Source organism: Prionailurus bengalensis, chromosome D1 (genome assembly GCF_016509475.1).
Source record: "Prionailurus bengalensis isolate Pbe53 chromosome D1, Fcat_Pben_1.1_paternal_pri, whole genome shotgun sequence".
Lineage (NCBI taxonomy): Eukaryota > Metazoa > Chordata > Mammalia > Carnivora > Felidae > Prionailurus > Prionailurus bengalensis.
The window spans coordinates 76771888-76785291 of NC_057346.1; the positions used below are offsets into that span (position 1 = coordinate 76771888).

Below are 13404 nucleotides of genomic sequence, written 5' to 3' on the forward strand. Positions count from 1 at the left end.
GAGGAGGGGTGGGGGCAGGGAAAGAGGAGGAAGAAAAAGTAGGTAAGGGTGTCAGGTGAATGCCATGGTGTTTCTTGGAGGACTCTGCTGGGGCAAGACTCCATTTTTCTCCCCATTGACTTGCTTTGTAAAGCTTTCAAACTTGTTTGCCTCAATTTCCTCACCTATAAAAATGGGTGGGGGGATATTGATACTTGGTTCGGGGATTGTGCAAATAGATTGCTCATAAATATTTCCCAAGTGACTACAAAGTGTCAGCCATCGGGTATATGATGATGCTTTGTCCCTTTTCTGCAAAAATCAAGCATAGAGATCATGCACCTCGGTGAATAGTAGATGTAGCAGAGTGATAAGTGTAGCTTGAGAAACGAGACTGCCAGGTTGGAATCTCCCCATGGCTTCCTAGCCCAGTGTCTTTTAGAAAATTAAATTCTGTAAGCTTTAGTTTCCTCATGTATAAAGGAGGAAACATAACAATGGCTACTCCTAAGGCTAGTGTAAGTGATATGTGCAAAGCAGTCAGCCCAGCACTTGGTACCACAATGAGCTGTACACATGTTTACTTATCATTCTGGCTTCTGGAGCTAATGGAGGTTTAATGGGATGTCATTGTGAATTTGCCAGTGGAGGTAGAAATCCCTTACACATTAACCGGAAGTCTCCTGGCATCCCCACTACTTTCTGCTGGTGATTTCAGTTTCTTTAAAGCCGCTTGGGTGAGTCACCTCAGACTTTGTTAAAGAAGGGCTGCAGAACCTAACTGTGGAACATCTGTCCCCGGTCCCCAATCACACAAATTGCCCCATGGACAGTTGGCAGTTATGAATTGGCCAACTTTCTCTGTGCTCAGAAATGAAAAGCCATCTGCCATTTCGAGTTGGTAAGTGTTGCTTTACCTTTTTGGGGCCAATCTTACCGTGAGCTTACCTGGGACACAGGCTACAAGGACATGCTGCATCTCTGTCTGGATTCTGCCATATTGTGAGGTTCTCTGTGTAAACATGTTGTCATTACTAAGATGTCACCTACATCTTCCATCCATCAAGGCTGAGGTGGGCTGCCTGGGTGTTTGTTCTGTCATGTTTGTGGCTGCTGCTGTTCTTGCTCCCCCCCCCCCCCCCACTAGCTGACCAATGGAGAGTTTCCTCCGATATGAGGCTGAGTAGCTGCTGTGCTACTGGACTTTGAGTGAGAGAGATACTTGCAGAGAAAGAAAAATGCCAGGATAATGGAAAACACATGGGTGTTCACTTCTGCACAGCAATCCTGCAATGAGTACCCTCTTTCTCCTGCCTTGTAAATGCTTAGTCATCTTTTTGGACTCTGGCTCAAAGATCTGTCTTCCACCATGCCCTTCCCAGCCTCTGCTGGTCCCCTCCTTCCGTTGTGCATTGCCCTGCTCTACCTGTTTTTCGCAGGTGACAACCTTGCTTCTGCGGCTATCCTCAAAGGCAGGAGCCGTATTTATACTGGCTCACAATCCTCACCCTGTCATCAAGCAAAAGGGAAATGAAGTTGCTTCTGTATCAGGCAGACAAGAGTGTGTGAATACCATAATTTCTTTGACCTCCTCCCTTCACCCAGTACTTCTTTTTTTAACTGATGCTTAATCATCACATTAGCATTTTTAGCCTGTAAAAATGACTAGGTAGAGCCATTTCATCCTAGGAAAGGAAAAGCACTTAACCCTTGCTGCTGATGTAGCACTTCTTAACTAGATCGTGTAAAATTTCTGGATGTTCGGAATGACATTTTTTTTTTTTAAGTGTAAAATGTTCACTGTAAGTGGTGGTTTGTATGGGAGATTACCCCGATGCAATGGTAGAGTCCAAGTATACTCCCAGAGGTCACAAAAGCGCCTCACCAACCAAATTCAGATGCTTGAATCATGCAGCTTATTAAAGTCAAAATGTCCAGGAGGAAGCAGGGGAAAGAAATGGAGTAGGAGTATAGGGTACAGGCTGGGTGAAAGATGGGCCACCCCACCAGATTCCTGGGTCTAGCATTGTTCATGTATTCAGTCTTTGGCCCATCAGCTTCTTTGCTGATTCAGCGGTTACATGGACAGGAATAGAGGTTATATAAAGGGTGGTGGTGGTGGTGGGAGGTGAATTTCAGCAAGTGGGAGGTGCCAGATGCTAACGTGTATCCTGTCTTGAAGAGGGCAAGTACTTCTGGTCCCAGCTTTAGTTACCAGTTAATCTGGTGAGAGTGATGGGTTTGATTAGCATTTTTTCAGGCAGAGTACAAATGGGGCCAGAATGGGAATGGGATGAGTGTCACAGATGGCTATCCGATTTAAGGTTGACATAGCTGTCATCCTGAAGGTGATGTGATATGTACGTTGTGACTTGGTTCTCCCACCCCATTCTATTTATAGGTAACATGCTTAGTCAATTCTTTTTATCTATGTTCAACACACCTATGTTTCATTTATTTGATCGACGATTAACACGTTTCACAGGTATCTAACTTGCTGTCTATATTTAACACTCCCTACGAGCTTTATTCATCCCACTTGTTTTTCTTGTTCTCTCTAGAAGAATTGAATATTCCTAAATAATATAGCAAGCACATTATAGTGGTTGCATATGCCAGTACAATATTCAGTATAGATTCTCCTTAATTGGCTTTCATTGGTTGCTTTTTTAAACCTAGGGGGAAAAAACCCATTTACTGCGAAGTAGGTGACCTATCACTGGTTCCAGTAATTGACAACTTTACATTTATGTTGATTTGGAAAATCAGCAGAGGAGAGAAATTGTAGAATCTAGTTGTTTCATGTGTAGAAAACACCTTCAGTACCCTCTTTTGCCAGGTGACTATTCATTTGCATGAATAGAAATGGAATGTTGAGGCCTGGGAAGAACTTGAACTCCCTGATCTCTAGTCATCTCAGTTTTCAGATAGGGAGTGTGAGACTCAGAGGGATAAAGTGCCTTATCCAAGGTCACATAGCTAGTTATCTATAAAACTTGGTAGTCTTTAGTCTCTTGAAAACTGGTTTAGTGTTCTTATATGTTGTAATAAGTGAGATTACGTTCTGGTGTTCTTTTAGCAGCTGAATTATGGTAAGCATTTACTTGAGAGAGCTTTTCTGAAAATGAGAATGCACATAAAGTCTCAATGTTTGAAAATAGATGATTTTCTTTACATTTCACTCTGATGAGTGCTAACGGGGTATCTGTGTTTCAGTGTGCCAGTCATTTACAAAAAGAAGTGAGAAGCTGGCAGAGGAAATGCTCAGTTCTGTAGGGGGATTGGGTGAGCAGCAGTGTGGTTGAGTTGGATTAGACCGTTAGATGGGGTGTCCTATAAATGGGAGGGGTCGAATTGGCACCGAAAGTGATTTTCTTTAATTTGATAGCCACTGACACTTGATAAGTGTCCATTTATCTTCTCCTTCTCCAAAGGGTATCTTATTGGTTTCTGACTGTAATATTTGCAGTTACTTGACATAATAATAGAAATGATAAAGATAAAATAGAAAATAAATCCAGTAAGTCTGTATTGGATGCCTGTTTCATGCCAGGCACGGAGAACTGTGGATACAACAATGAATGAATGACTGTGCCTGTCCTTGTGGAGCCTCTAGTCTAGAGGGGAAAGAAAATATGGTAAAAAAGATCATGAGTAATAGAAGGGAAAAATGGATCATAATAATTAAGTGGTATGGGGAAAATAACCAGAGAGGTGTGTTCGATATCAAAGGAGAACCTGCTTTGGAGGGAGTGACCAGCAGGTTGAAATTGTAGTACGAGCTAAAGGAGCCAGGCATGGGAAGGGTGGGGGGAAGAGCTCTGTGGGGAAAGGGAAGAGTAGCACAAAGACCCTGAGGCAGGGGTGGGCTTGGGTATGAAAGAAGAGTATGGAATTGGGTGGGGGAATTTGGCAAGAGTCAATTGGTGTGTGACCTTGCAGGCCATGCTAAAAAGCCTGGATTTTTATCCTGGGAGGACTGGGAAGCCATGGAAGGGTTTTTAGCAAGAGCCTGAAAGGATGCTGATCTAAGCTTTAAGATGAGCCTTTGGGCTGCTGTGTAGAAGGGAGAAGAGAAGGCAATAGAAGCAGGGAGACCAGTTAGGAAGCTGTTGGAGGTGCCCCACTAAGAGAGGGTGGCAGCTTAGGTAAGAGTTTCAGAGCGGAATTGGGTGAAGGTGGACGGATTCCAGACATAGGAGCCCTCACAATTTGCTCTTGAGTAGGATCTGGAGGGTGGAAGAAAGGGAAGACTCTGGGACAAGTTCTGGTTTTTGTGGCTTGAACTGAGAGGTCCCATTTGCTAAGAGTGAGAAGTCCAAGAGAAAATAGAGGGTTGGTGGCGGGGGCAAATAACAAGAGCTCTGTCATAGGTATATAAATTCTGAAATGCTTATTAGACCTTCATGTGGAGATATTAAGGATATTGAAGATGTATCTGTAGCTTAAGGGAGAGGTTGGGATGGCACATAGACACACTGCAGTGTCATTGGCCAGTGGTGCTGGGATGATGTCTGAAAGAATGGAGTGACGGGTGAGGACACTCGCCAGTGATAGGCCTGCTGGGGGAAAGTGTTATGACTATCATGCTGCTTGAACATTGCTCACTTTGCACTGGACTCAAGCTTTAGAATCCTCTAATGAGCTCTCTGGGCCAACACTGCCAACCAGCTAATTCCTTATAGATGAATACAGAAGGAAATAGCAAAAAGGGAAAAAAAGGAAGATGTAAGTTAATCTCAGATGTGTTTTTTTTTTCTTCCTGCACTAAATTCTAGGTGGAATTTATTAGGATTTTTACCCAGCAGTAATAAAAACGTTAACAAACATTTGCTAACGATCTCTAGTTTACAAAGTGATGAGTTCATATGTTTTAATAGATCGCGAATATTATCTTGCCAAGTCTTCGGCTGGGATTTTGGAGAAGGTATAGAAGCATTCCCTAAGTGGCTCTTATCTCTACCCTTGACAAAAGTTGAAAGCTTGCCACTTGACAGCACAGTAGTGAAGGACTTTCTTTGGGTAGGAAAGCAAATGTCCAGGTGGGTTTTATCTTGGTAGGGTGCTGTGCCTGGGTTAGGTGCCCCCACTCTGGAGGACCAACCATGCTTCTCACCTTGCAAAGCTGACTTCTGCAGCTTGAAGATGGTGCTGTTCTTTGCTGCAAACTTCAAACAGCAACTTGTAGAATTACACCGGGATGGGGAGACCCTGAGAAATGACCTAGTTCACCATCTCCCCCATTTTGTAGATGAGGAGACTGAGGCCCAAGGTCAGGTACTTGAGGATTTTTTTTTCTGTTGGAAGCCACTCTTTTTATTTTATTTTATTTTTTAACCTTATAGTAAAGCTTGTGCTATAAAGAAGGAGGGGGCAGAGGCAGAGAGAGAGAATCTTAAAAGGGCTCCATGCTGAGCAAGCTCCCCCAATGTGGGGCTTGATCCCACAACTCTGGGATCGTGACCTGAGCTGAAATGAGGAACCATATGCCCAACTGACTGAGCCATCCAGGCACCCCAGAAGCCCTGCTTTTAGGATGAGGGTCTTCAAGGTCCATATAGTCTGTGATGTAGCTTGGGCAACACAGCTTTTGAAGATCTTTCTTTTTCAGACTCTTGGAGAAGTAACCAAGGAGTTCCCCCAAAGAGGATGTGTTCAGGGCATGAGTAAAGGCCACCAAACATGCCTTTGGTATCCCTTTGTTGTCTCTGAATAGTTTGCTCTAATTCTGTTCTGTTGGTGGCCAGTTTCTGATTTGAGGAAGTATAGTGTAAAATAATGAGAGTGCCTAGTTTATCGTGATAAGGGAGAGTCTGAGTATGAAATGATGAATTGTCTTACCATGCAGAATTTGTAGAATTCCTGGCCAGGAGCAGTATTAGCTGGATTCCCATACCTCTAAGCCTGCTGAATTGACCTCAACTTCAATATTTCATGAGCAGGGTCATCCACTCCATGTTTACGGAGAAATTCCAGGCACGCTTATGGATCATGAACATGCCTTGTATTCTTCAAGCAAAAATGGAGATGTCTGGCATTATTAACACTTGCAAATCTCTGCTGGGTACAAAACAAGGACAGGTTTCCCTCTACAAATTGTAGAGCAAAAGAAATGGAGTCCCCTGGGAAAAGTGAAATTGGAAGCTGCTGAGTGGCATTTGGATCCTAAACACAGGATTCTGTGAATTTAAGATCCAATTATTTGTCTCTCACTTTTTTTAAAAAAAATTTTAATATTTATTTGGAGAGAAAGAGCGAGCAAGGAAGAGTGAGTGAGTATGAGCAGGGGAGGGGCAGAGAGAGAGAGAGAGAGACAGAATCTGAAGCAGACTCCAGGCTCTGAACTGTCAGCACAAAGCCTGATGTGGGGCTCGAACCCATGAACTGTGAGATCATGACCTGAGCCGAAGTCAGATGCTTTATCTACTGAGTGGCCTAGGCGCCCCTATCTCTCACCTTTGTTTTTGTTTTTGTTTTTGTTTTTTTGTTTTTTGTTTTTTTAACAGCAACTTCATCTGTTTGTAGCAGGCCACATTGCCCAGTGTCCTGTCAAAATTTGTCAGAAAATCACTGGCTGACCAATTGTGAACTTGTCCAAGTGACAAGGGGGTACAGTGACAGAGGTGGCATTTCTGGGTTTTGCATTGAATGAATGCTGCTGTATGAAATGGTGGATGGTACCTGAAAACAAAGTATTGGTGAGTGGTGGGGTTGCATTGGGGGCGGGGGAGGATGATAGATATGATAGGGATCCTGTGGACATTTTTAACTGCATCTTTTCTCTTCTCTTTTTCCTTCCTTCTTCTTCTTCTTCTTCTTCTTCTTCTTCTTCTTCTTCTTCTTCTTCTTCTTCTTCTTCTTCTTCTTCTTCTTCTTCTTCTTCTTCTTCTTCTTCTTCTTCTTCTTCTTCTTCTTCTTCTTCTTCTTCTTCTTCTTCTTCTTCTTCTTCTTCTTCTTCTTCTTCTTCTTCTTCTTCTTCTTCTTCTTCTTCTTCTTCTTCTTCTTCTTCTTCTTCTTCTTCTTCTTCTTCTTCTTCTTCTTCTTCTTCTTCTTCTTCTTCTTCTTCTTCTTCTTCTTCTTCTTCTTCTTCTTCTTCTTCTTCTTCTTCTTCTTCTTCTTCTTCTTCTTCTTCTGTATTCCTTCATTCTCCTCCTTGTTCTCTTGGTACCTGTCTGTTTCTGTTTTTCCTTCCTGACTCCTAGAAACAGAAAGAGAGATCCATGCAGCCCCTCATGTGAGTGAGAAGTTAATCCAGCTGTTCCGGAATAAGAGCGAATTCACCTTTTTGGCCACTGTACAGCAAAAGCCATCGACTTCAGGAGTGATCCTCTCCATTCGAGAGCTAGAACACAGGTAAGCTGTACTTTTGCAAATGTATTTACAATTGATGGACTATATAACATGCCTTGGAATTTGGACGTTGTATCCTTGAGAGCATGCCCCTAGCTGAGGCCTTGTTGCTGTTGAACACATTGGTAGATTGTCTTTGCACTAAGAACTTACCTTTGGCAAAGAGGTTTTCTTGTTAACTCTCCAAAGACCACTCATGAGTGTCTTTCTCGCCTATCTTCTGTCTTCTGGTAGTCTTTGCTCCTATGAAACCACATTCTATGTCCTCTTGAAGTCTTTTAGAAAGTCCTATTTAACAACCTTCAATGAGCATTATTGTGTGTTTACTCTATACAGGAACTGTGCTGGACACAGGAATACTAAGGCGAATAATCCAGAATTTCTATTCTAAGGATCACATAAGCTAGTAGGGAAGATGGACAGATGTCATGAAGTATTGTAGCAATATGTGTTTAAGGGATAAGGTATTAATGGTCAATTCTGAAGGGTCATGGTAAGCTAAGGAAGCCTTCAGAAAGGATTGTGGTTGTATAAATAAAGGTGACTATTGGACAGGATGAAGGAGAAGGAGTAAGGGATGGGCAGACAACATTCCAGAAATTGGTTGCTATGATTTTGGGAAGGAAAAAGGGGGTGGGGTCAGTGGTTGGCACATTGTGTGTGTTGGGGAAGCTGAGGAGTTTGGGGTGGGCAGTGAGGGGTGGTACTATAGAGGTAGGTAGAAGCTAGATCATCTCAAAGCTTTGAGGCCATATTGAAAACTTGGACTAAAGTCTCTATAGATAGTGGGAACCACATAAGGGTTTTAAGTTTGAGGAAAGAGGATTCTGTTTTAGGAGTTTAAAGTAATGATAATCTAAGACAAGTATAGAAGCTTCCTGAGAGAGATCTCTCTGAAGGCCTCCTCCATAGGTCTCTAAAGTGTGCCAATCCAGAAGCCCACCCCCAGGCCAAAGCACCTGGGCAAACAAATGGGCCTCTTTTACAGAGAGACTTGGCAGCGTATTTCTGTCTGCCCAGACCTTTGTCCCATTGTTTAAGTCCCCTGGGACCTGGGAATGCAAACTTCCTGTGGGTTTTAGAACCAGGTGATCAAGTAGTGTCCCCTGAGCAGCGGCCACAAAAAAACTCAGGCACCAGATGAGTGTAAAAGCTCCCTTCTGGGAGAGGGTGGTGCTCAGGAATGTGGCAGAGGGAGGTGTGAGGCGGCACTCGTTGGCTGGAGCACAGCAGAGGAGGAGCGTGAAGATGGCACCCCCTAGTCGTGGTCCTGGAGAGTATTCCCACAGGCTCCTGGATGTGTTAAATTAGATGCCAGCCCCTCAGGGCAATGCTTCAATATACGCGAATGAGCTGCTTTTCCTCAAAGTCTGGGCACATCAGCTGCCTCTGAGCTGGGCCCCGACCTCATGAGTCTGAGTGCAGGAGCCCTTCAAGAGCAGTTTCTCAGATCATAACAGCTTTGGGGGCTTGTGGACGTGGGGGCTTGTCTCAGAAGTACAGGTCTCAAAAGCCAGGCTTCCCAATGTGGAGTTCAAACCCTTAGCCCCTACGGAAGAAGCTCTGGGTTTTGAGTTCCCTCCTGATTGTGGGTCTCCATGCCAAGGGTAGGGTTTATAGTGAGGTTGTGTCCCAGCCTCTCCTACCTGCTTCCATGTGGATGCTTTTTTCCTTATTTGCTCACTGAGCTCGGCTGGACTTCGGTTTTTTTCCAGAAGAAATTGTTGCATAAGTAGCTGTAGACTCCGCCTGTCTGTGGGAAGAATTGAATTCAGGATCTTCCTGTGGCACCATCTTGAATTTGAGCCTCCTGTCCAATTTTAGTTTTTAATACTAACTTTAGTAGTCCACAGCCTACGTGTACCCGTGGGCTTGGATACCAGGGAACAGTGAAGCCTGTGACTGAGAACCTGTCCAGGGAGGTGGGAGGTGGAGCTTCCCAGGAACAGAAGCTCCCAGCCCATTGAGTGTTCCATCCACACAAAGTCAAAGGCAAAGTTACCAAGAATTTCCAGATGGTGATGGCACAGTGGAACCCTTCAGAGTGTAGGATCTTGTGCAACCCACTGGTCACATGCTGTGAAGCTGGCCCTACCTACCTTGCAGCAGACATGGTAGGTACCCTCCCCTCAGATCTCTTGTAGGTTCTCTGTGCCCTTTGCCTGGTTTTTATGGGCTTTGCTTCTGAAGGCTGGCACCTAACTTTCCTCAGAGCACTGCCTGTTGGCCTCTGTAGCCACTACACAGAGAACAGAAGTGTCTGGGAGTTCATTTATCCCCCAGGCAGCCTGTACTCTATGACAGAGTGTAGGAGTTGGAAGCCTTGTTCCCTTGCTTTGGAGGCCTTAAGGCCAGACCAGTTCTGACGTTTGAATCCTCAAGTGCTACCTGGAATGGAGGTAGGTTGAGGCTTCCATGTCTGTTCCTTCTGTCCTTCCCCTCCTCTCCTGGGAGCATTTCCTTGAAGTGCTGAAATCACTTGCTCCCAAATTCATGTGTCAGAGTCTGCTTCTGGGGAACCTGAGTTCCAATAAACCTTCCTTTACCTATTTAGGTTGACCTATCTAGTAGCAGTAAAACTGAGCCAAAAACTGCATAAAGGCTTTTAATACATTAGGTCGGTGGCTTGGGAAGATCACACAGAGTGATGGCTCTGGGAAGGGCCAGAATTCTGGCAGGTCAGGGAAACAGAAGGATGTATTAAACAGGAAGAACGGTGTGGGCAGCTACAGGAGAAATGCAGGAAAATGGAACTTTTGGGGGCAGGGTGGAGAGGTGCAGGGAATGGACCAATTTTGCTGGAGAAGAGGGTCTCCATGTACATCTTCAGCAGAGGTGAGGACCAAAAGTTCTTTTTTCAATCGTTGAGTTCGATCTCAGCCTCACAGGGATGTGATGGACCCTGCTCCTTCTTCTGAAGGGATGTTGTCAGCGTAATAAATTGGCTGTTTGTGGGTCAGCCCAGAGAAAGAGAGGTAGCATGTGTTGGAGAGGAGGTATGACTTCGAGGCCAAGTGTGGTGTAGATTAGGAGGAAGTATAGGTTCTTGTCACTCAAAGGTGGAGGCGTCAAGCCAGTGTCGGCTTCACAGACATGAAGGGTGACATGCTTGTTCCATTGGGGCAACGTAGTGGAGTTGGGGGTGAGGGCTGCCTCAGTATGAGGGCCATCTAAGTGTCTGAGAGTGGAAGGTAGAGTCTTTATTCTCAATTAAAGCAGAGGGGGGAACTTCCCAAAGACAGGCGAGAAGGAAGTGGAATGGCCAACCGTTGTAGAAAGAGCAGACCTCAGAGTTGGAGTGATGGAGACTGGAGGTTCAGGCTCTTCTGCACTGTTTCATGTCTCAGCTTAGTTTCCTGGTCAGAAAAAGGGAGGTGGTCATCTACTTTGCAGGTTGCTGTAAGGTGAAAGATGATTGTGCACGCGAAGTGGCCTGCTCTTAATAAATACACATTTCTTCTTGTCTAAGCAAAAAAATTTAAAGCTACTTTCAGGGTTTTTCTCTTTTGAAATCTTCAAAAAAATTTTTTTTAATGTTTATTTATTTTTGAGAGAGATGGAGACAGAATGCGAGTGGGTTAGGGGCAGAGAGAGAGGGAGACACAGAATCCGAAGCAGGCTCCAGGCTCTGAGCTGTCAGCACAGAGCCTGATGTGGGTCTTGAACTCACAAGCTGTGAGATCATGACCTGAGCCAAAGTTGGACGCTCAACCGAGCCATCCAGGTTTCCCCTGTTTTGAAATCTTTTAAAAAACGGAACTCCTTTTAGTAAAGGTTTAAAAAAAACCCAAAATCCAAAAACTTGTGTTGCCACAGAGTCCTCTGATGCCACCTTCTCTTCCCTAGCAGGTTTCTAATAGAACCTGAGGATCATTGAATAGAGAATCATCTGATCATTTTTCATTGTACTAGGAAAACCTCAGGTCTTGACTGAAAAACAATAAACATGCAGATATAGAACATTCCCCTCCCCTTTGGAGTTCTGTGGTGCCCTCTTCCATGTTTGGTCTAATCAAGGCAAAGTATAAAGAATTGGAGGGGTGCCTGGGTGGCTCAGTTGGATAAGCATCCGACTTTGGCTCAGATCATGATCTCATGGTCCATGGGTTTGAGCCCTGCATCGGGCTCTGTGCTGACAGCTCAGAGCCTGAAGCCTGCCTCAGATTCTGTGTCTCACTCTCTGTCTCTCTCTACTCCCCAACCTGCCCCTGCTTGTACTCTGTTTCTGTGTCTCAAAAATAAATAAATATTAAAAATAATAATTAAAAAAAAAACCAATTGGCTGAATTGGGGCACTTGGATGTCTAAGTCAGTTAAGAATTTGGCTCTTGATTTTGGCTCAGGGCATGATCGAATGGTAGGTGAGATCGAGGCCTGTGTCATTGACCCCTGTATCGGGCTGTGCGCTGACAGCATGGAGCCCTCTTGCGATTCTCTCTTTGCCTCTCCCCTGCTCGTATTCTCCCCACACCCCCAAATAAATAAACAAACATAAAAGAGAGAATTGACTGAATCTGTAATATACTGGTTATGGGTAATAAAGAAGACGTGGTTTCCACCCTTAAAGAGATATTCATCCAGTTAAGGAGATCTGTGGTATGGAAGAGGAACATACGATAGTATATTTTTAGGAATTAGGTAATTTGAAGCCAGCAATGTTCCCATCTGTAATAGAGAATTTTCAATCATTTTTCAGGTTTCTTATTGTTTACCAGGATAACTGTGTCTAGAGGAGCAAATTGTCTTGGAGACATTTGTCATGGATATCTGACCAGGTGTAAATGATGACCAAGATTTTGAGGTTTTTGGTTCATAGCAGGGGGTTTAGGGACCTGGCAGATTGGAAAAATAAATTGGAATCTGTCAGGGATCTGACAGACTGGAAAGCGAGACTCCCTGGGTTCTTTTTATAGTCCTTAATCACGTGATCCACATTGAATCATTCATGATCCAGATGAATTAAATAAATATTGGCAACAATTGGGATATGGGAACTTAGATTTCTAGATAAATTAAAAAAATTTTATGTCTCAGTTTTTTTTTTGTTTTTTGTTTTTTTGTTTGTTTTAGTATACTCAGAGTTACGCATTCAATGCAATCTTTTACAAATTTCCATTACCTCCAAGAGAAATCTCACCCTTTAAGCTGTCACTCACGAGTCTCCCTATTAGTAACCCAGCCTTAGGCAAACACTCCTCTATTTGCTAGCTCTGTGGATTTGCCTATTTTGGCCATTTCATATAAATGGAATCCTACAACATATGGTGTTTGTGACTGGCTTTCATTTAGGATGTTTTCAGGGTTCTTTAATGGTGATAGTGTGTGTCAGTATTAATTTTTTTTGAATTGTAGAATATTGCATTGTTTGGATATACCATGTTTTATTTATCAATTGGACATTGAATTTTTTTCCAGTTTTTGGTGATTATAATCTGTGAAGTTTTCTGTACAGGTTTTTTTTTTGTGGACATATGTTTGTATTCTCTTGGGTGTATAACTAGAGGTAGAATGGCTGGGTCAAGTGGTATCTGTGTTTAACTGCTAAATTGCCAATCTGTTTTCCAAAGTACCTGTACCATTTCACATTCCCACCAGCAATGTAAGAGAGTCCCAGTTCTTTTTTTTTTTTTTTTTTTTTATATCCTTACCAGTTAACGGTCTTTCTCTTTGATGTTGCCATCCTAATAGGTGTGATATGACCCCTCACTGTGGTTTTGAGTTCTATTTCCTGATGGCAAATGATGTTGAGTGTCTTTATGTTTTACTGGCTGCTTATATATCTTCTTTGGAGAAATAACTATTAAGGTCATTTGCCTGTTTTAATTGGGTTGTCTTATCATTTGTAATACTCAGAAATCCAAGTCCCTTTCTCAGAAACCTTAGATTTTTCCAGCTTTGTGGATTGTCTTACTTCCTGGAAACCTTAAGTTTTTAAATTGGATGTCCAGTATATCTGTTTTTTTGTTATTGTTGTTTTTGTTGCTGTTGCTTTTGTTCCGAGAAGCCATTCTTCATATGAGGCTATTAAAACTTCTAGGATTGGGATGCCTGTGTGGCTCAGTTGGTTAAGCATCC

At 43.4% G+C, this 13404-nt stretch overlaps 1 protein-coding gene across 2 annotated transcripts in view; it reads left to right on the forward strand.

Annotated features, from left to right (window-relative positions):
• Positions 1-13404, forward strand: part of NELL1 (neural EGFL like 1) — an 882973-nt gene that overhangs the window by 77321 nt on the left and 792248 nt on the right. For both annotated transcript variants that reach the window (XM_043580819.1, XM_043580818.1), the window contains exon 3: positions 7182-7332. In XM_043580819.1, coding sequence (XP_043436754.1) covers positions 7182-7332 — 151 coding nt within the window. The remainder of the gene's footprint in view (positions 1-7181; positions 7333-13404) is intronic.